At 55.8% G+C, this 20,921-nt stretch overlaps 12 protein-coding genes across 12 annotated transcripts; 9 read left to right on the top strand and 3 right to left on the bottom strand.

The window, feature by feature from the left end:
* Window positions 1-20: 20 nt before the first annotated feature.
* KL928_002818 (uncharacterized protein) lies at window positions 21-4,205 on the top strand (the record flags this gene model as incomplete). Its single annotated transcript, XM_043203336.1, has 1 exon — window positions 21-4,205. One exon carries the CDS (start codon window positions 21-23, stop codon window positions 4,203-4,205), a length of 4,185 nt encoding a protein of 1,394 aa, XP_043059972.1.
* Window positions 4,206-4,358: 153 nt separating this feature from the next.
* On the top strand, window positions 4,359-6,143 carry KL928_002817 (uncharacterized protein; the record flags this gene model as incomplete). The annotated part of the gene is made up of 1 exon (XM_043203335.1): window positions 4,359-6,143. One exon carries the CDS (start codon window positions 4,359-4,361, stop codon window positions 6,141-6,143), a length of 1,785 nt encoding a protein of 594 aa, XP_043059971.1.
* A 20-nt stretch (window positions 6,144-6,163) lies between these two features.
* On the bottom strand, window positions 6,164-8,230 carry KL928_002816 (uncharacterized protein; the record flags this gene model as incomplete). The annotated part of the gene is made up of 1 exon (XM_043203334.1): window positions 6,164-8,230. The coding sequence occupies one exon, from the start codon at window positions 8,228-8,230 to the stop codon at window positions 6,164-6,166; it is 2,067 nt and encodes a 688-aa protein (XP_043059970.1).
* A 182-nt stretch (window positions 8,231-8,412) lies between these two features.
* Window positions 8,413-9,486, top strand: KL928_002815 (uncharacterized protein; the record flags this gene model as incomplete). The annotated part of the gene is made up of 1 exon (XM_043203333.1): window positions 8,413-9,486. The coding sequence occupies one exon, from the start codon at window positions 8,413-8,415 to the stop codon at window positions 9,484-9,486; it is 1,074 nt and encodes a 357-aa protein (XP_043059969.1).
* Window positions 9,487-9,621: 135 nt separating this feature from the next.
* On the top strand, window positions 9,622-10,797 carry KL928_002814 (uncharacterized protein; the record flags this gene model as incomplete). The annotated part of the gene is made up of 2 exons (XM_043203332.1): window positions 9,622-9,672; window positions 9,745-10,797. The coding sequence occupies 2 exons, from the start codon at window positions 9,622-9,624 to the stop codon at window positions 10,795-10,797; spliced, it is 1,104 nt and encodes a 367-aa protein (XP_043059968.1).
* Window positions 10,798-10,809: 12 nt separating this feature from the next.
* Window positions 10,810-12,522, bottom strand: KL928_002813 (uncharacterized protein; the record flags this gene model as incomplete). The annotated part of the gene is made up of 1 exon (XM_043203331.1): window positions 10,810-12,522. One exon carries the CDS (start codon window positions 12,520-12,522, stop codon window positions 10,810-10,812), a length of 1,713 nt encoding a protein of 570 aa, XP_043059967.1.
* A 295-nt stretch (window positions 12,523-12,817) lies between these two features.
* On the top strand, window positions 12,818-13,821 carry KL928_002812 (uncharacterized protein; the record flags this gene model as incomplete). The annotated part of the gene is made up of 2 exons (XM_043203330.1): window positions 12,818-12,845; window positions 13,034-13,821. The coding sequence occupies 2 exons, from the start codon at window positions 12,818-12,820 to the stop codon at window positions 13,819-13,821; spliced, it is 816 nt and encodes a 271-aa protein (XP_043059966.1).
* A 128-nt stretch (window positions 13,822-13,949) lies between these two features.
* On the bottom strand, window positions 13,950-14,990 carry KL928_002811 (uncharacterized protein; the record flags this gene model as incomplete). Its single annotated transcript, XM_043203329.1, has 1 exon — window positions 13,950-14,990. The coding sequence occupies one exon, from the start codon at window positions 14,988-14,990 to the stop codon at window positions 13,950-13,952; it is 1,041 nt and encodes a 346-aa protein (XP_043059965.1).
* Window positions 14,991-15,130: 140 nt separating this feature from the next.
* Window positions 15,131-16,618, top strand: KL928_002810 (uncharacterized protein; the record flags this gene model as incomplete). Its single annotated transcript, XM_043203328.1, has 1 exon — window positions 15,131-16,618. One exon carries the CDS (start codon window positions 15,131-15,133, stop codon window positions 16,616-16,618), a length of 1,488 nt encoding a protein of 495 aa, XP_043059964.1.
* Window positions 16,619-16,716: 98 nt separating this feature from the next.
* On the top strand, window positions 16,717-18,984 carry KL928_002809 (uncharacterized protein; the record flags this gene model as incomplete). The annotated part of the gene is made up of 1 exon (XM_043203326.1): window positions 16,717-18,984. One exon carries the CDS (start codon window positions 16,717-16,719, stop codon window positions 18,982-18,984), a length of 2,268 nt encoding a protein of 755 aa, XP_043059963.1.
* Window positions 18,985-19,043: 59 nt separating this feature from the next.
* Window positions 19,044-19,892, top strand: KL928_002808 (uncharacterized protein; the record flags this gene model as incomplete). Its single annotated transcript, XM_043203325.1, has 1 exon — window positions 19,044-19,892. The coding sequence occupies one exon, from the start codon at window positions 19,044-19,046 to the stop codon at window positions 19,890-19,892; it is 849 nt and encodes a 282-aa protein (XP_043059962.1).
* Window positions 19,893-20,337: 445 nt separating this feature from the next.
* On the top strand, window positions 20,338-20,685 carry KL928_002807 (uncharacterized protein; the record flags this gene model as incomplete). Its single annotated transcript, XM_043203324.1, has 2 exons — window positions 20,338-20,373; window positions 20,464-20,685. 2 exons carry the CDS (start codon window positions 20,338-20,340, stop codon window positions 20,683-20,685), a joined length of 258 nt encoding a protein of 85 aa, XP_043059961.1.
* Window positions 20,686-20,921: the final 236 nt, after the last annotated feature.

Raw genomic sequence — 20,921 nt, 5'->3', positions numbered from 1 at the left:
ATTTATTTTAGTTATTTCTGATGGGTGCCCAGTTGTCGCTCTTGTCGCCCACGGCGCAGACAATTGCCGTTTCCGCCTACATAGACTATCTCAATGACGTCCAGTATAGCAAGCCGTTGAGCTCGACGCGGTTCCTGAAGACCATCAAGTGTCTCGACAAAGAAGGGGCCGTTGTTGTCAAGCTGCTCATTAAGCCCAGCACCGAGCTGAATCTCGAGGCCTGGGTGCGCGAGTTGGAGCTATTGAGGGTCAATCTACTGGATCTGCCCAACGTGTTACCCTTTGAGAAAATCATAGACTCCCAGAGAGCAGGATACCTAATTCGCCCTTATATTCGCTACCATCTCTACGATCGAATAAGCATCCGTCCGTTTTTGGAGCCGATCGAGCGCAAATGGATTGTGTACCAGCTTCTTGTTGCGCTTTCGCGCCTGCACCAGAAAAACGTGTACCACGGAGACCTCAAGACGGAAAATGTGCTGATGACGTCGTGGAACTGGTGTTTGATCAGTGACTTTGCCGTCTTCAAGCCTGTCTATCTGCCGGAGAACAACCCGTCGCAGTTTTCGTTCTACTTTGACACCAGCCAGCGCCACACCTGCTATGTTGCTCCCGAGCGGTTTCTCGCCTCTGACAAAGAGGTCGAGGAGCACCCAGACGCGAAATTGACCTGGCAAATGGACATTTTCTCGCTGGGATGTGCCATTGCCGAGATCTACCTCGAGGGTCTCTCGATCTTCACGCTTCCGCAGCTGTTCAAGTACAAAAAAGGCGAGTACCAGCCGAACTTGGACAGTATAGACGACATCAACGTGCGCAGACTGATCCAGAGCATGATCGCTCTGGACCCGGGCCAGCGGCTCCGCGCGCAGGACTGCTTGACGCAGTTCCGTCGCTCTGTGTTTCCCGACCATTTTTACACGTTTCTGCATCCGTACATGAGGAAACTCAGCGACATTACAGAGGTGAACGACCCGTTTCGCAGCTGCGACGTGCGCATTGCTCGCGTCTACAACGATTTCGACAAAATATCGCTTTACTTGGGTTTCAAGCATCAGTACGACGACGACAAAAAACAACTTACAGACACCATGATCCCTGTTCGCTTGCAGCTGCCCGGGATGAACGATCATGTGCCCAAACCGACTCACGAGGTTTTCAAGGCGTCGAACGACTGCGCTTCTTTGATTCTGTTGTCCTTGGTGCTGCACAGCGTGCGGAACTCGACGCATTCCTCGTTCAGAGTGCAGGCCTGCGACATCATCCTCTCCTTTGCAGAACAGCTCCACGACGAGGCCAAGCTGGACAGATGTCTGCCGTACTTGGTGTACATGCTGGATGACCCCAGCGAGGACGTGCAGAGCGCTGCTCTGCGGTGTATGACCCAGCTTCTGGCCATGGTGGACGTGATCACGCCCGTCAACGCATACATCTTCCCGGAGTACGTTCTGCCCAAGCTGCAGCAGTTTCTGAAGCGCACATACCAGGATACCGCGCAGCCGGAGGCGGGCAGATACCTGCGGTCTGTGTTTGCGGGCTGTCTGCCCTATCTGGCGCGGACCGCGCGCCGGTTCTACGAAATGGCTACGCTTTTCAGCGTGCAACCGCAGCACGCGGCGTCGGACGAGTTTGCGATCGAGAACGACCTGCAGCTGGAGAAATCGTTCAAAAACATGGTGGTGGAGTTTGAGTCGCTCGTCGTGCAGATTCTCACCGACCAGGACTCGTTTGTGCGCATAGCGCTGCTGAAAAATATCTTACCCTTGGCGGCGTTTTTCGGCAAAGACAGGACCAACGACATTATTCTGAGCCATCTCATCACCTACCTCAACGACAAGAACCCCAACATCCGGCTCGGCTTCGTCGCCAGCATCGTGCCCATCTCTGTTTTTGTCGGCATCGTCAGTTTGGAACAGTATATTCTGCCACTTTTGGTGCAGTCCCTGAACGACGCCGACGAGCTGGTCGTCATCGGGGTCATCAAGACGTTCACAGAGCTGTGCAAGCTTGGACTCGTGCGCAAAGTCCACTACTGGGACCTCGTTAAGCTCACCATTCGGCTGCTGCTGCACCCAAACGAAACCATCAGACAGGCGGTGCTCGATCTCGTTGTGGCTGTCGGCTCTAGTCTTTCGCTCGCAGACCTCTACTGCATGCTGTATCCGATCATTAGGCCGTTTTTCCAGGACGAGCTGACCGAGTTTTCGTGGGAATCGCTCTACATCAGCGCCCAGCAGCCGATCTCGCCCGCCGTGTACACGCTGGCGCAGGCCTGGTCGCTGAAACAGGACCAGTCGCTGTTCTGGCAGCGCGTGGAGGCCTCGCACCGCCGCGGCGACCTGTTCAACACGTCTGGAATCGCGTTTCTGCGCAAAAACGTGTCCCAGAGCTCGCTGCACCGCTTCCACGGCGTCGATGACATGGCCGTGGTGGCCAACAACGAGGTGCCGCTGAGCCAGAGCGATTTGCAGCACGTCGAGCGGCTCAAGTCCGTGGGGATGGCCGACTCGGAGCTGTGGAAAGTGGCGACGCTGCGCTCCTACATCTACAAAATCGCAAGAACCAATGGCCAGCCAAAAACCTCTGCCGACGTATCCAAGCCGAACGTGCTCCCGCGAACCGTGTTTTTCGACGTCATGCATCGCTCGGAGGTGGTTCCGAGCGAAATTCCTGCGCCGCTGCCCCAGAACGGCTCCGCTGCGTCGTCTGCTCCGAAAAAGGCGTCTGCTCTGTTGTACGGCACTGCCGCCAAGGCAGAGCCGCTCACATTCACCAGCAGCCGCCCCGTCCACGGCGGAACAACATCGCTGCCGCCATCGACACCCGTCTCCGTCGAGGAGTTGTCCAGCGTCCAGAAAATCACCACCAAAATCAAACATAGCTACTCGGGCACGAACCCGTACATTCTCAAGTTTCTGGGCAGCATGACCTTCGAGCCGACTTTGGATGACTACAACGAGTTTGGCGGGCTTGCCGCGCCGTACGAGCCGCCAGAGACCCACGAGAAGCCGCTGGTGTCTGGCACGCTGATCTCCCGGCTCGTGGAGCACAGGGCGGCCATCACGGGCCTCGAGGTTTCTCCAGACCACAAGTTTTTCGTCTCGAGCGACGAGTCTGGCGAGCTCAAGCTCTGGGACTCCGCGCGGCTCGAAACAAACGTTACCGGGTCGTCAACGCTGGCCGTGAACCTGGAATCGCCCATTGTGGCCATTAAATTTATGCAAAACAGATACTGTCTTGCGGTGGCCACCAAGGACGGCTACATCAAAATTTTCCGCATTGAGTTTTCCAACGCGCACAAACGGCACTCCTCCGCCAAACTGAGCCTCATCAGACACTACAAGCTCGACAGGGCCGACAGGTACGCTCTGCAGCTGGGGTTCTGCTGGCAGGCTGAAAAGCCGCTTCTGGTGGCCACCACGCCCACGTCCAAATTAGTCGGCCTAGACGTACGCACCATGAAGCCCGTGTTTTCGCTGCAGTGCAACCTGTCGCACGGGATCCCCACCGCGCTCGCTGTGGACGAGTCCCAGGGCTGGGCCGTGGTCGGCACGTCAAAGGGCATCTTGGACCTGTGGGACCTGAACTTTGAGATCTCGCTGAGGAGCGCAAAATTCCGCGGATCAAGCTTCCCAGTCCACCGCATCGAGACCTTGCCGTCGGAGTACTCGCCAAACGGCAGAAAGTCCAGATACATAGCCGTGATTGGCGGCTCTGGCGACGCAGACGTGACCGTCTGGGACGTGGCGCGGCTGCAACCACGGCAGGTGTTCTGCTGCTCCAGCGTGTCGTCGACGATCGAAACGTACATCGTGACCGAGCTGGACAACGAAAACGAGTCGCTGGACGACCAGCTTGCGCAGCTCGAGCTCTCTGACGAGCTGGTCACGGCCGACAAGAGCTGCACAGCCTTGAAATGTGCGGACGGTGTGATGGTGAGCGCGGCGGCAGACAACCAGCTGACGGTGTGGGATCTTGGCGAGCCCGAACGGTCGTGTGTGGTGGGGAAGGAGTCGGCGGCGTCGTTTGTGGCGACGCAGATCAACTCGAACCTCATGTTTGTGAGCGAGCGGCGCACAGATCAGAAACGCGCGGCCTCGACGGTCGGCCACCGCGACCGGGTGCTGCACATCGCGTGGGTGTGTCTGCCGTACGAGATGCTCGTCAGCGGCGACCGCAGCGGCACCATAAACGTGTATAGATGAATCGCTAAGTGGGAATAATCGCCGGGAGATGGGTAAGACACAAAAGTATCTTGCTACCAATAATTATTTAATTTTAATCACATATTATTTTTACAGATTTAATTATGTATTTTATATATTTCATACTTGCTGGCTGTGCAAGCATTTTAGTTTATGTCCGCCAGCGAGTTTGAATACGACTCCGAGGAAGAGTACGCGAGCTCTGTGTCGCTTGACGAGCTCGAGGCGCTGTCTCTGACGGATTCTGTGCACTACACGCACAAAAACAGACAGACGGCCACCGGCCTGAGCACGCATCGCATGCGGTACAAGCCCGTGGAGGCGGACGAGATCGAGGGCCAGCTCAAGGCCCATATCAGGGACGTCGACGGCATTCTGCAGATCGGCGAGGACGACTGCGCCGTTCTGATGCTCAAGTACGAGTGGAACGAGCAGAAGCTGCTGGAGGACTTCACTACGAAAGAGCCGGGTAACCTGCGTCGAGAGTGCGGGCTTGCGACAGACACGAAGGTGGTGTCTGGGCTGGTGGAGACGGCCGGGCCGGAGTTTATGTGTGCGATCTGCTGCAGCGAGGGCCCCGTCGAGACGTTCGGGCTCTCGTGGTGTGATCATCGGTACTGTGTTGATTGCTATGTGCGCTATGTCAGAGGCGGCCAGACCGGGCTCGTCAAGTGTCCCGACACTGGCTGTCGTCTGTATGTGCGGCCCGGTGAGCTGGCGCAGCTGAGCGCGTTTGACGAGCAGAGAGCGCTGCAAAAAGAAGAGAAAGAGCGGCAGGAACAAAGACAAAACTTGGGTGGTCCGTTAACCTCGGAGCAGATCATGGCCAAGTACCAGAAGATAGCAAGCGAGAGTTCTGACGAGGAGGACGCAGAGCCAGCGAACGACGACGAGAGCGCCGACGACGCGCTGTTCAACTTCCACGAACGCCATATTCGCCAACAGCGGCTCGAAAAACAGGAACGCCGCAACAAAGTGCTTCTGTCGCGCTATTGGTACGCGGTGGTTCTCCAGTACACAAAGAAACACGCCCGGACGTTTAGGAACTGTCCCGCGGTCGACTGCGAGTGTTTCATCCAGTACAGGGGCTTCGACTCGGACGTGATCAGCTCTGTGGAGGAGTACGTTGCACACAAGTACATCCCCATCGTGCAGTGTGCCAATGGCCATCGGTTCTGCTTTGCGTGCATGAGCGAGGACCACGCCCCGGCCACGTGCGCTGTAGTTCGCAAATGGATCCAGACCTGTGCAGACGAGACGGAAACGTCGCACTGGATCACGGCAAACACTAAAGACTGTCCCAAATGCTCGTCGCCAATTGAGAAGAATGGAGGCTGCAACCACATGACCTGCGGAGAGTGCCACTACCAGTTCTGCTGGATCTGTCTGGGCGATTGGAGTCGCCACAAAAACAACTTTGTGTGCACAAGCTTTGACGACGAAGAAGCCAAGAAGGAGCGTGAGAAACAGGAAACGTCGCGAGTGTCGCTCAAAAAATACCTGTTTTATTTCGACCTGTTTGAGATTCACCGCGTCTCGCTCAAAAAGGACACAGAGTTCCTTGCCAAACTCGAGTACAAAGTCCAGGAAATACAGCAACGGGCTAAGGTGTCGTGGATCGAGGCGCACTTCTACCGCGAGTCGATCGATACCCTGCTGAAATGCCGTATCACGCTGATGTGGTCGTATGCCCTGATGTTCTATCTCGAGAGCTCGAAGGAGAAAGGCATGCTCGAGAAAACACAAAGTAACCTCTCCAACCATGTGGAGGCCCTCTCTAAATTGTTTGAAGTCACTCCGACAGAGAACGTGATCAAAAAGAAGGAAACGTTCCTCACCAAAGCTAATGCTCTTAAAACCTCACACGAGAAATGCATTGAAATATTTATGGAATCCCTCGTGCTCAACCGTATCAAGTTCGTTTCCGATATCGAATAGCAATGACTGGCATGAGGTGCTCACTGGATCTCGCTGTCCAAAGCAAGAACCAGGGCGCACCGTGAAGGTAGATACACCTGAATATAATTTCTTCTGTTATTCCATGGGAACTCAGTGGTGAAAAAGACAGACTTGGACTCGTCGATACGGCCGTGTCCACCATACTCAGAGCGGTCCGAGTTCAGAATGATTTTGTAACACCCAGGAGTCTCGACACCGACCCTGTAATCAGTAAAGGACTGCGTGGGATGAAAGTTGAACAAGAAGAGTTTGTTGTTCCGCTCGTAAACCAGCACCTTGTCCACCTCGTTTTTCAGAGACACGTACGCCGGGTCCGTATTCAGCCAGGTGTATTTCGACTCAGTAGTGTTCATTGCTTTGTCAAACTCGTACAAAAACTTGTATCTCAGCAAATCGTCCTTGATCAAATTGAATTGTCTTCTTGCATAGTGGTACGACTCGCCGTTTCCTTGACGAGGGAAATCCAGCCACTCTGGGTGACCAAACTCGTTACCTTCAAAATTTAGGTACGCTTCTCCACCAAGAGATTGCGTCACCAGCCTGATCATCTTGTGCAGCTGTATACCGCGATCAACAATAGGGGTCAGTTCAGTTAGCACCGACATGTTAGTGTACATTTGAGCGTCCATGAGCCAAAATGCCAGCGTCTTGTCTCCAACAAGGGCCTGGTCATGAGATTCTGCATATGCAATACATTTTTCCTTGTATCTTCTGTTGGTAAGAGTGTGCGCGATGGCAGCGATATCCCAGTCTTCGTCTCTCAGATGCTTGAGGATCTTGATCCACATGTCTGGAATCGACATTGCCAGCCTATAGTCGAATCCAACACCTCCAATTGAGCGAGGCATACACAAGGTTGGATAACCGGACACGTCTTCTGCCACCGTCGTGATGGTACAGTTTTCAAGCTCTCCATATTGACGGCAGAGGTCGTTTGCGAGCATCATGTATGTGAGAGACTCCTTGTCCACTGACCCATTGGGGCTCATGTACTCATTGTAGTCTCCAGAGAAGCCTTCGCCTATCCCGTGGTGAGTGTACAGCATGCTGGTCACGCCATCAAACCGGAACCCGTCGAACTTGTACTCTTGTAGGTAAAATTTCAGGTTGCTGAGCAGGAACCTGAGCGTCTCATAGCTGCCGTAGTTGAACAGTCTCGAGTCCCACTGGTCGTGAACACCCTTCCCACCGCCATGGAAGTAGCAGTAGTCAGTGCCGTCAAACATGTTGAGTCCGTCCTCAACGTTTTTGGACGCGTGAGAGTGCACCACGTCGAGAAGAACACGGATGCCCATGCTGTGTGCCGTATCGATGAGCTCCTTCAGCTCCTCTGGGGTTCCGAACCGCGAGCATATCGCGTAGAACGACGTGACCTGGTAGCCGAAAGACGCGTAGTATGCATGTTCCATGACAGACATGAGCTGGACGGTGTTGTAGCCCAGGTCCTTGATCATGGGCAGCACGTTGGCGGTGAACTCCTTGTAGGTGCCGACGCGCGGCTCCGGCGTCGAGATCCCGACGTGTGCCTCGTAAATTTTGAGCGACTGCGGCAGAGGCGGTCTAGCATGCTTGAACTCGTAATCTGTTGGGGGGTTCCAGAAACGGGCCTCGTAGGCCGGGTTATTGTACTCTTTTGGCGGCGCAGTAGCGCGCAGAATGTACGGCGACAGCCGCGCAACCTTGGACCCATCAGGCAGGGTGAGCAAAATCTTGACCCTCGAGTTGTGCGGGATCGCAGGTTTCCCATCGACAGGAGGCAGCACAATGCTGAAAAAGCCGTAGTTGTCCTTTGTCATGACGTCCTTGTCGTGCTGCCAGTCGTTGTAGTCGCCGATCACGCACGCAGCGGAGGCATTGGGGGCATACTCTTTGTAGGAAATGGAGTTGTCTGGGTTGACATGGAACCCCAGTTTTTGATAAGAGTCTGCGAATTTGAGCAGCCCGCCCTCGTTTTTCTGCAGGACCTGGAGCCAATTGTCGGCGAGCTTGCGCCGGTGGTCGATCTCGGCAGCAAAGGGCTCAAGCCAGGGGTCGATCTGCAGTAGGGGAGCAATCGTGGAGGACATGTTGGATGGGGCAGGAAACAAAGGACGTCAGCTTATTTTGTGCCCCGGTGCGAGGGGGACAATAGGGGGGGAGAGGGAGAGCAGGCTGGTTACCCGGCCGCGCAGATGCGTGTTTTGGGCGCCGCACGACGTCGAATATTTCGCACAATTTTTTCACTCTGAATTTTCATCATTTTTTAACCATGTCCACTCCTCAAGTTTCCGTCGTCAGCCTCGACGGCAAGGCCACATCCAGCTCTCTGCCGCTCCCAGCCGTGTTCAAGGCTCCTATCAGACCAGACATCGTCCACTCCGTCTTCACCAGAGTCAACAAGAACAAGAGACAGGCTTACGCCGTCGCTGAAAACGCTGGTCACCAGACCTCTGCCGAGTCCTGGGGTACCGGAAGAGCCGTTGCCAGAATCCCAAGAGTGGGCGGTGGCGGAACCCACAGATCCGGCCAGGCTGCTTTCGGTAACATGTGCAGAGGCGGTCGTATGTTCGCTCCAACCAAGATCTGGAGAAGATGGCATGTCAAGGTCAACCTCAACGAGAAGAGATACGCCACTGCTTCTGCCATTGCTGCCACTGCCGTGCAGTCCCTTGTTTTGGCCAGAGGCCACAGAGTCGAGGAGATTCCTCAGATTCCATTGGTTGTCTCCTCCGAGCTTGAGTCCGTCACCAAGACCAAGGAGGCCGTTGCTGTTCTGAAGGCTGTCGGCGCCCACAAGGACGTCGTCAAGGTCATCAAGTCCAAGAAGATGAGAGCCGGTAAGGGTAAGCTGAGAGGCAGAAGATTCACCCAGAGAAGAGGTCCATTGATTGTCTACGGCGAGGACAAGGGTCTTGTCAAGGCTTTCAGAAACCTGCCGGGCGTCGAGACCGCTCCGGTTACTGCTCTGGGCCTGCTGCAGCTGGCTCCAGGTGCGCACTTGGGAAGATTTGTCATCTGGACCGAGTCTGCCTTTGCTGCTCTGGACTCTGTCTACCAGTCCAAGTCCGGCTACGCTCTGCCAGCCAACATTGTCTCCAACACGGACGTCACCAGACTGATCAACTCTGCTGAGATCCAGGCTGTTGTCAGACCAGCTGGCCAGGCCACCCAGAAGAGAACCCACGTTCTGAAGAAGAACCCATTGAAGAACAAGCAGGTTCTGCTGAGACTCAACCCATACGCCAAGGCGTTCTCCGAGAAGAAACTCGGATCTGCCAAGGCCGAGAACCAGCCGGCCAAGCCATCCAAGGGCCAGTTCTTGGACGTTTTGAGAAGTAACTAGGGTTAGCGTAAGCACCGAGCTATAATTGAATTAAATTAAATTTAATTAAATAAAATAAAATAAAATAAATAAATAAATAAAAAACATATTGCCGCAGCCCCGGCGGTTCCCCAGACCACACCTACCACCGCACCCATGACCAAACGTCTGCCCCTCGAGGTCAAGCTCTCGCGCAAGGCCACGCGCGTCGCGTGCGAGTTCTGCCACCGCAAGCACCTCCAGTGCAACGACGCGCGCCCGTGCGCGAACTGCACCAAGCGCGGGCTCGCAGACTCGTGCCGGGACTCGGTGCGCAAGAAAAAAAGCGTCTACAGAGATGGCTCGCGCACGCAGTCGAGCAGGAACTCGTCTGTGGCGTCGCAGGACCCGCCACTCGAAAGGCTCGGCTCGCTGCCCTTCGTGTTTGCCCCGGACCCGCGCAACTTCGAGTCGACGATGGCCAACGACGAGTACGCGCAGCTGACCGACCTGCTCAACACGAACCCGCCCTCGCCCACGGACGATTTTGTCGACTTCGAGGAGGACAAGGAGTTCCGGCCGTTCATCGAGATCGACATCGAGAGCCTGACGATGCGGTCGTCGTACCCGAACAATGAGACGCCCAACTCGTACGTGTACAACGAGTGGCACTCGGCGATGCCGAACCTTGCCCGCGAGGTGCCCGCGGTGCCCGAGCAGGACGAATTCTACGTTGCGCCGATCCTGGTGCGCCAGCACGTCAAGCACCCGGACGATATTTATTTGACCCAGCTGATCAAGCCGTACCGGTACCCGCGCGCGTACCACGCGCTGATCTCGTACTTGAAGCGGCGGTTCAGCAAGGGCCAGCTGATCGAGATCGCCAAGTGCATGGCCAAGTACCGGCCGTCGTTCATTTCTGCTACCAAGTCGCTGCACGAGAACGATTTGCTGTTCACAGAGCACTCGTTCCAGCGGTCGCTGCTGGAATACGAGCATCTGATCGCGCTGTCGCCGTCGCCGATCGCGATCTGGCGCCGCACGGGCGAGATCGTCGCGCTCACAGACACGTTTGCCGTCATGACGGGCTACTCGCGCAAGGCGCTGCTGTCGAAGCGCACCTTCATAGTCGAGCTGATGGACGACGAGAGCACGATCAAGTACTTCCGCAGCTTCAGCGAGCTGGCGTTCGGCGACCTCAACGCCACGTACCTCACCGACTGCAACCTGCGCAAGGCCGAGGACCGCAACTACCTGCGCTGCTGCTGCATCTGGACCATCAAGCGCGACGTGTTCGACATCCCGATGCTCATTGTCGGGCAGTTTCTACCGGTCTTGGACAGGGTTTCATAGATCTATAGCTACCTACTCTATCTCCAGGATTTGCCCGAAAAGCTTGCCCGCAGCAACCACCTCCTCGTCAAAGTACCGCCGCCCGACCAGCTGGTAGCAGATCGGCGCGCCGTGCACGAGCTCCGGCTTGTACTTGTCGTGCTCGATCGCCTCGATCGCCGACCGCGGCGTGTACTCTTGCTTCGCGTCGATTTTCTGGTCCGCATACAGCCCCGTCGGAGCTGTCAAGCCGGGCAAGTCCAGCAGGTTGAAGTGCGACGTGTAGCCCCAGTAGTAGGGGCCCTCGACGCCGTCCTGGACGCACACGGGCGCTGGGCCGCAGTAGTTCGGGCAAAGGATGAAGTCGACCTTGTTCTGGACGAAATAATCGTTGTACAATTTACGCAGCCTGTCGCGCTGGTAGTTGAGCTCTCTGTTTTCAGTGATGGACAGCGCGCGGTCGCCCTGCCCGAACGAGAGCGCCCACTTCGTGAGCGGCAGCAGCGGCTCGCCCGACGGCCGCAGCATCTCCTTCTGCGCGTGGTTGCCGTCGCAGCTGTACAGCAAATTGGCCACCTCGTACAGTTTTTCCGTCTCGAGCGGCTTGAACTCGATCACGTTGACGCCCGCCTGCTTGAGCTTGTCAGCCGTGTGCTTGAGACCGCGGGCAATTGGTGGCAGCGGTCTCACGAGCCCGTCGTCGTACATCACCGCGACCGTCAGATTCCGCGGCTCAGGGACGGCGACCTGGCGCCACGGAATCGGCAGCGACCACGGGTCCAGGTCCCATGGCTTGCCCGCGTTGATGTACGCGCGCATGAACAGCTCGATGTCGTCGACGCTGCTGGAGAGCGGGCCGGCGACGGCGACGATCGACTCCTGGCCTTTGCCCGACGACACGCCGCCAAACGTCGAGATCCGTCTCGAGGTCGGGCGCAGGCCGTACACGCCAGCGAACGCGGCGGGCGCACGGATCGAGCCGCCAATGTCGGTGCCCACGCCCAGCGGCGACGCCCGCGAGCCCACGCTGGCACCTTCGCCGCCCGAGGACCCGCCCGCCGTCAAGAGCGAATTGTGCGGGTTGCGCGTGCGCCCGACAATGTTGTTGTTGGAGTCCAGGTGCATCAGCGTCTGCGGCTCGTTCGTGCGCACGTAGAACACGGCGCCCAGGTTCCGCAGCACCTGCACCGTCACGGCGTCCTCTTTCGGGACGTTGTCCAGCCACGCGACCCAGCCGCCGTGTGTGATCTTGCCCGCGTGCCCGATCTGCTCCTTAAGCGAGATCGGGATGCCGTGCAGCGGGCCCGCCAGCTTGCCGTGGACAGCGAGGTACTCGTCCAGCTGCTTTGCGCGCTGCAGCGCCTCGTGCACAAAGAACTCGCACGCAAAGTTGGTCAGCTGGTGCGCGATCACGGCCCGGTGCGCGAACGCCTTGAGCACCGCCACGGCAGACAGTTGTCTGGCTTCCATCTTGCGCAGCAGCTCAGTCGCGGACGACTCGGTGATCTCGCGCTCTGCCGGAGTCAGGTATTTGGTTTCCTTGAGGAATTGGACCGTGTTGAAACTGGTCTCGTCGAGATCACCAGGAACTTCGGACTCGGGCAGCTTGTACTCCGCCGGCAGCGAGTCCGCCAGAGCCTGGCGGTACGCGGCGATTTTGGGCTTCCAGGACTCGAACAGTTGCGGGTCCGACACGTCGTCCGTGAACTTGTACAAGGATTCGATATTGGCAGGGGCAGACACCATGATTAAAATTATGGTGGGTGTTGGCAGGTGGCAGCTATTTATTTAGCACTGATAAGAATCAGATTTGGAATTTCCATGCGAAAAGAATTTGTCGCTCGTTTAGGCAGTTATCCGCGGTGGAAGGATGGCCATATAAGGGAGCGCCACTGCAAAGACGAGCTAGGTTCGCCTGGCGGCGCCGGACGGCTGCGCGGTGACGGCTACTGTGCTCGCTGCTACGCAGCCTGTGTCACCCGCGCACCTGTGCTGTTCACACCTCGGACCCACAAAATTGTTTTATTCTTTTAATTTTCCCATGTCCAAATCACGAACCAAGTCCGGCTGTTTCACCTGCCGAAAACGCAAGAAGAAGTGCGACGAGCGGTTCCCCGTGTGCTCGGGCTGCTCGCGCAACTTTCTGCACTGCTCGTGGCCCGAAAAACGAGGTGCTGCGCTGCCCAGGAACTACGAGATAAAAGCCGCAACGTCGCCGCCACAGCTGTCCCAGCCCGATCCGCAAGATGCGGGCGAGTACCCGATCCCCTCGCACATGTGCTTCGTGTTCGAGGTCGACTCGTACAAGCACCAGGACCGCAAAATGGCGCCGCGCTTCGACATTCTGACCTCCGAGCCGGCGCTCGACATGGTGGTGGAAAACGCCCCGCCGTTCTCGTGGATCATCGTCGCGATCCATACGCTGCACACGCTCGAGACCAGCTTGCGGGGCCTGCTCGACGCGCAGACGCTCAGGGCGCTCGCGGCGTTGCCCGACAGCCATACGGTGCTCAACGTCTTTGTGCGCAATTTCCCCGTTGCGCTGTTTTTCTGCAACACAGCCAAGCTGCCCTCGCCGTACGAGTTCTACCAACACAGCTTCAACTTCATCGCGCTCGTCGATGTGCCGTTCGCGTGCGACTGGCACGTCGGGCAACAGCGCGCGCTTCTGCTGGAGTCGTTCGAGACGCTCGCGAAGCTCGCAGACGCGAAAACCACAAAACTGCTCGCCCCGGTGAAACACAAAATGACGCTCACGTGGACGGCGATCCAGACGCTCGAGATCCAGATCCCGCTCCAGGACCTCACGCCGGGCCAGCGCCAGACGCAGCGGAACCTCGCAGTGTGCAAGGCGCTCTTCTACGCGCAGGAGATCTTGTATCTGAAGCTCGCGGACACCGCCACAGAGGCGGGCAGCCCGGTGGTGCAGTTCTACCTCGAGCAGCTCGTGGCGGAGCTCGGCGCGCTGGCGGGCAACTCGCTCACGCTGCTGCTGTTCCCGCTACTGATCGGGGGCTGTGTGGCCCTGAAAATGGCGCACCGTGAATTTTTCTCCAAAGAGTTACATATCCTCGCCCAGGACCAACAGTACCCGCTGGCGCGCAGAATGGCGGAGAAACTGGAGGATCTGTGGTGCGAGGAGGAGCGGCACACCGCGTCGGCGTACCGGTGGCTCATATCGACGTGCGGTCCGTGATCCCCTCGTAGATCTCGCCCACAAGCAGCTGGTACGTCGGGAGCAGGTCTCTGCCCGAGTGCGCGCCGCGCTTGCCGCGCTCGTCTGTCTCGCTCGCGTCGACGGCGGCCTGAAACTCCTCGAATTTGGCCACCATCAGCATTTTCGTCCGCTGGACGATCGAGTCCATGCGCACCTTGTCGGTGGTGCTGAAAATCGGTTTTTCTGTCTGGTCGATCAGAATACTCGCGAAATTGTCGATCTTGGCCAGCAGCTCCAGCACCAGTTGGAAGTCCTGAAACGAGTCGAGACGATACTTCTCCAGATAATCCGCTAGATCGCCCATGATCCGGATGAGGTATGCCGGCTGCCCCGCGACGGTCGACGGGTCGATCAGGTCGATCTGCAGCTCGTCCTCGGGCTCGGTGTCTGCTATGTTTGAATGGTAAATAGCCGGAATCTCTTGTGTCCCGTAAAGCGACACCCACAACAGTAGCACGGCGCTCGTGACCTGCTCCAGCAGCCGGTCCAGCGTGTACTTGGAAACGTCGTCTGGCTCTGACTGGGGCGGGGGCGACGCGTCGATCTCGGCAAGCGGCGACTTTTCGGCCTGCTCGTCATCGGCATCGTTCTCGTCGTCATCGTTGCGCAGCGAGAGATACTTGATAAACATCCGCTGGATCTGCAGCAGCTTGGCGTCCATGTACGCCACCAGCCGGCTCTGTTGCGCCCCACTAAGTCTGCGCGGGCGCTGGGGCGGCCGGCGCACGAGACGCGGCGGCTCCGACGCAGTGAGCCCGCGGTTCTGTCCAAACGGATTGACTGGCGACGGCTGATTGATTGTGGCGTCCAGGTCCGTGAAATCGTCAAAACTGCCCGTGGTTGCTGTTGGGACCATCTCGACGCTTTCGCTGCCCAGTGCCTCCTCAGAGTCGGACGATAAATCCAGCGCCTCGGCGAGATCCTTTGGTATGTCGTGGTCGGTCAATTCCACCTCTTGATCTGGCTCAGGGTGTCGTGGGGTAGACGGAGCGTTCATGGCGAAGAATAATATGCTAATTTTTTTACTACACCCTTGCACCATAAGTGATTAAACTCGAATATTTTTCAGCTCCTGCCTTATCAGGAAGGTGCATACATGATATATAGATTAGCATTCGGTGCTGATTTTGTTACTCAATGACCACCGCACACATTGCAGTTCCAAACGGCAGGCGATACCAGCTGGAGACCGGCGTCTTTATCAACAACGAGTTTCTGGCCACCGACAGCCAACTCGCCGTCGAGGACCCTGGCACCGGCACTGAGATCTGTGCGGTCCATCTTGGCGACGAGAAGCATCTGGACAAGGCCGTGGAGAGCGCAAGAAAGTGTTTCACGGAGGTGTGGCGGAACAAAAGTGGCCGCGAAAGGTCCGACCTTCTGCTCAGGATGTCGCAGCTGATGGTTGAACACAGCGAACAATTGGCCGACCTCGAGGCCCTCGAGAGCGGCAAGCCAAAGGCGACGAACGCCATTTTCGACGTGCTGCACTCGGCAGACGTGTTTCGCTATTACAGTGCTTTGGCAATCACCGCCGAGGACGGCAAGACGGTCGAGACAGAGCGCTCGAAATTCACCTACACTGTGACGGAGCCATACGGGGTGTGTGCTGCCATCATGGCCTGGAACTTCCCGTGCTCCACGTTTGCGTGGAAAGTGGCTCCTTGCTTGGCGGCCGGCAATGCCATTGTGGTCAAGCCGTCCGAAATAACGCCTCTTTGTGCCCTGTACATGTGCGAGCTATTTTTGAAGGCTGGAGCTCCGGCTGGACTGGTGAACGTTGTTTGTGGTCTGGGAGCCAAGGTGGGGTCTGCCATTGCTTCGCACCCGGGCATCGACAAGGTCACTTTTACGGGTAGCACCGGCGTGGGCAAGACCATCCAGAAACTCGCCGCAGAAAACCTCAAGGTGTGCACCCTGGAGTGCGGCGGAAAGTCGCCGCTTGTGGTGTACGACGACGCCGACCTGGAGCAGGCCGTCAAGTGGGCTGCGTTCGGTATTTTCTTCAACAAGGGCGAGATCTGCACCGCCTCGTCGAGAGTTTACGTGCAAGCGGATATCTACGACGAGTTTTTGGAGAAACTCAAGATACACGTTGAAGAGAATTTTGTGCAGGGTCCGCAATTCGCCGAGGGTGTCAACGTTGGTCCGCAGGTCTCCAAGGTCCAGCAGGACAAAATCCTGGACTACGTCAAGATAGGAGTGGCTGAGGGTGCCAGACTAGTGTGCGGGGGCAGCAAAGTGTCTGATCTGGCAGGCTATTTTCTGCAGCCAACAATTTTGGCCGACTGCTCCCAAAACATGAGAGTTGTCCAAGAAGAGATCTTTGGCCCTGTTGTCACGGTGTCCAAATTCAACACGGACGAGGAGGCAATTGAGCTGTCAAACGACTCGTTGTACGGCCTGGCTGCATACCTGTTCACTCAAAACATCAACCGGTCGCAGAAGTATATCCGCGAGGTGCAGAGCGGCCAGGTGTTTGTGAACTACACGTTCGCAGCAGACTACCGTATGCCGTTCGGAGGATACAAGATGTCGGGAATTGGCCGCGAGCTGGGCGAGGCCGGCCTGGCAGCGTTCAGCCAGACAAAAGCGGTCCACATAAATTTATCCAGTAAACTGTGACGGAATTATTTTAATATAATATTTTTTCAAGATTTTTCTCTTTTTTTTCCAAATCGACCTATTTTATAATTCCAGCTCGCTGCATATAAAACTCTGCGATGCAGAGGTTTCAGAACGCGCGCATTCTGCTGAGCTCGCCGGGGCGAATATACCTGCGGGTTTTCTCCATGCGAGTAGAGCTCGACTGGGGCCAGCTAGACCGCGACAAACCGGTTACGAATATGAACCAAGGGGGTGTGTTTGGATTCGGCCCCGGGCTGAGGCTCAAGAATATCCCGCACGACAACAACGACAGACACGAACAGCACACCAAGAGCGATGTATATAAAGAACTTGCGCCCATTGACCCACGGCCACAAAACCAGGAGTCATCCAACGATTTACCGCAGGAGCCAGAAAAAGTGCCGCAGAGCGAGCGTCCAGACTTATCTAACTTATTCAGCATCAGCAAACGACCCATGGAGGTTTTTCTGAGGGGTACATACAACCGGAAGCCCCGAGAGAAGCATCCCGAGAGGCCTGTTCCCGATTTTTTACCACCAGATATGGCACAGCTTTTCAAAACCAAAAAATACGCCGAATTATACCGCAGGCTCGAGTCGGTGCCCTTGGCACCGTTCGAGCTGGAGCAGCTGCTCATTATGTCTGGCAACTACACCTTCATCTACAAAATGGCACAAAGATTTCGCAACATATTCGACTACGCCGGCCTGAGCATCGCATTTCTTGAACGCCTGCTTCTCGTCCTCTACATGAACTTCGACTACAAAGAGTTTGAGCGTATATTCAGCATTTACCTGAGTCGTGTCGACGACCCCAATCCCGACGCTTTCCGGCTCGCTCTACGTGTGTATCTGCGCACAGAAAACGTGAGCGTGGCCACGCAGATATTTAATCAGACAGTTATGTCTTGCCGAAAATTGTCCGCCGAGATTTTGGACTCGTACCTAAAGGACCTGCAACAAACCACGTCCAATCCGTCGCTGTGCTACATGGCATACCGGTTATGGCACTCCAGAGGCCATGACATCCACTTCCGCACACGAGTCCTGATATACAAGATAATGATGCGCCACGGCACACCAGAACAAGAAAACTGGGTTATACAGCATATGGAAGACACGAAAGGTCACCAGGTGTGGTTTGTGGACGAGCTGGACGAGATTGAAACGAGGCGAGAGGCCCAGGAATACATCTCCACTCTCTATCTGGAATGGGTTGAGCGATTAGAGCCCGAGGAATGTGAGTGTTTCCGTCTGGAGTGCATAGACATGTTGATGAGAGTTGGAGAGGTTTCGCTGGCCAGGAAAGTGCTGGAGGATGCTGCCACGGACGCGGAGTTTAAGATTTTGCTGCGCAGAGTATTATGGTGGATTCAGCGCGACGGACAGCCCGAGGTCTATGCGGAACTTTTGCTCAAGGTAGCCAGAGAAGCTGGCCTGGAATTCCAGGAAGAATTTTTCTATAACCTGTGGAAAACCTATGTGGCAGCATACCCCATGATCCGCACACCTATAACTCGGAGATTTGTGCAAGAAATGGAGAGCGGCGACAGCTTCTCGCTTCAACGGCTTGCGCACGTGATCACGCTCGACGCAAAAACCGGCAAGCACCGTCTGTTGCGCAAGAGCATCGTTGGAGACGGGGCAGAGCCTGTGCTGCCGCGGATGAAGGCAATCGACAGCCGGATGCGCAGCGGGATCTGGCCGCACAAGGGGCTTTTGGTGACGGCATTGAAGACGTCGCGGTCCATCGAGGAAGTCGAGCAGCTGGTGGAATTCATGCGCAGCAACCCGAAACTCGCCGACTTGGACGAGCCGTCGCTCAAAATGCTGATTTTTCTCAAACGCAAGACTCTCAACCCGAAATTCCCTCTCGGCACTTTCAAGTTCCTCTCGTCGATCGTGGAGGAATATCGCGACCTTCTGACCGTTTCAGACTACACGAACATGCTGCTGGACGCCGTCAAATTCCATAACCACGAGTTTGGCATGGTGGTTATGGACAGAATGGCAGAGGTATCACCGCGCAGCAACACCGAGCTTCTCAAGGCTGTGTACGCTATAATCAAGTTTTATCTTGAGCAAGGGCGTCTGGACCTTGCGATCGATATACTAGAGCAAGTCAAGAAGGACAAAACGTTTTACCCTACGGAGTTTTTCATGCGCAACACGAAATCAATCTGTGAGTTATACGCCCATAACCTGGACGTGCAAGACAGCGACGAGATCAGAGAAAACCTTGTCATATACCTCGAGCACACGATCAAAGTGCTACAGAACCAGTACGACCACGTCAGCGCGCAGCACATGCGAAAACTGGATGAGTATCTAGAGAAAATGGCCCGCTGGAGGGAACTTGTATAAAGATAGACAAATCGAACAAATTTCTCAGAATCGTAGATATTTTTTTATGATCTACATCGATGGAGGTACTCAAGTTATTGCAATCCTTGGGGGATGAGAACAAGCAGGACCTGATGCGACGCAGTGTCGAGGTCTTTACTTGCACCATCTGCCAGGAATTGATGGTGACTCCGTTCACGGTCGCGTGTGGGCACACTTTTTGTTACGAGTGCCTGTCTGACTGGCTCAAGGTGAAACACTCGTGTCCGTTGTGTCGCCAGCGTGTGAGGCGTGTTCCTGTGTTCAATGTGCCGATGAAACAGCTGCTGGAGAGTTATTTGGAGGCGGTGGCGAAAGACCACCCGGACCAAAAAGAGCCCATAACCAAAATGATACGCGAGCGCAACAGGTTATACGAAAAAGACAACCACAACGACACTTGTTTCAAAAACCTGTTTGATAACTATTCAGAGGCCGTTCTGGACACCAGCGACGGCATCCCGCGATGCAGCGTCTGCCACTGGGAGGCCCACGGCTCGCGGTGTCTCAATTGCGGGCGACGCCTTCTTGCCGCTGCTAACGAGAGATATTCGTCCTCGGACAGTGAGGCTGATCCCGAGTACCACGATGAGTCGGCCTCGTACGGCGAAGAGAGTTTCATCTCTTTGCTAGAGCGGGAGAGCCCCGAACTCGCGGACGCCTGGCGGCAACGGGAAACCCTTCGACTGTTTATTAATGCCCCGTCTCCTGGCGAAGAAGATGAAGATTTCGACGACGATTACGTTGACTACGACTTTGAGCGCGACCTCAGGGACGCAGATAGCGTGCCCAGTGACATAGACGACGGTGACGAGTACTATCGACCTGCGAACACGCGGCACCGGTCGAGGATACTGTCGAGCGACAGCGACGAGGAGTGGACGGAGTGAACCAGGCGGCGAACTTGGGTTATAGGTTTTCGGTTATAGGTGGATAAATGGAATTGTAACGAATAGGTAACGACCGTTATCTGTAATTAAAAAAGCAGAAATATTAGCCAGCTTCGGTGCAGCCAGGTGGAGTAATCACCAAATTTACCTAATTAGTCCAGCGAATTAGGCCCACCGTTGCAACACGCAAGGGCCAGCCTCCGAGGGAGTCCATGTCACATGGGGCGTGAAACGATACGGTATCGAGGGTCATGACGAGAAAGATGTTGTGGTCCGGGGTATCTTGTTTAGGCAATGGGGTTTCCCAATAGGGAACAATGTGGTCTAAAAACAGAACACAGGCATTTTTTGGCGGTGGATGCGGAATGAATGAATGGCTGGAAAGGTCGGCTCGGTTTTGGCAAGTTGAGTGAAAAAAACCTGGCCCAAAAAAACCTCAAAAGTTATGATTTCGCATATAACCGGTCCTGACCCGAATCCGGTGCAGAAATTATGCTCTTGGCAATTACGTAGTTGTAGAAGCTGGGGATGGCTTGCAAGGAGGTCCGCTGGCGTTGGTGGGCGGGGGTAGAACTATAGGGGCCGAGGGCGGACGGAGGCCAGTGGTAAATTATGGCTCCGCGGGACTCCGGTTCTAGCCGTATCTGGCCCGGTGCTGCGAGGTTCCCCTGGATTGCAAAACGTAAACAATAGCCATACAGAAAGAAACGATAGCGTGGAAAAGGCGGGTAAGATACGCTTAATAAAACGTCTCCGCGAAGCGGTATCGCCATTTTCCCAGATAACCGGGTAAGATCGAGCTGCTCACGGCTAGATTGAGTGCGCTGCGGTTTGCTCGGCACGGTCGAGCCAGCATCGGCAATGTCCCGGTATTCAATTTTCACGCAAATTCTGCCGTCCCGGATATTCCGTTGCTGAAAAACAATAGAAATCGGTTTTGGCGACGATATCGACCAGTGAAAATACAGCTAAATAACTCGCTGGTCGGAAACTTGATTGTGGTTCGTGTTTCTTTTTTGCCCTTTTGGT

Source organism: Ogataea angusta (genome assembly GCF_019207475.1).
Source record: "Ogataea angusta isolate 61-244 chromosome Unknown 61-244_NODE_5_length_850226_cov_91.758892, whole genome shotgun sequence".
NCBI lineage: Eukaryota > Fungi > Ascomycota > Pichiomycetes > Pichiales > Pichiaceae > Ogataea > Ogataea angusta.
This window is presented reverse-complemented; position numbering and strand designations above follow the sequence as displayed.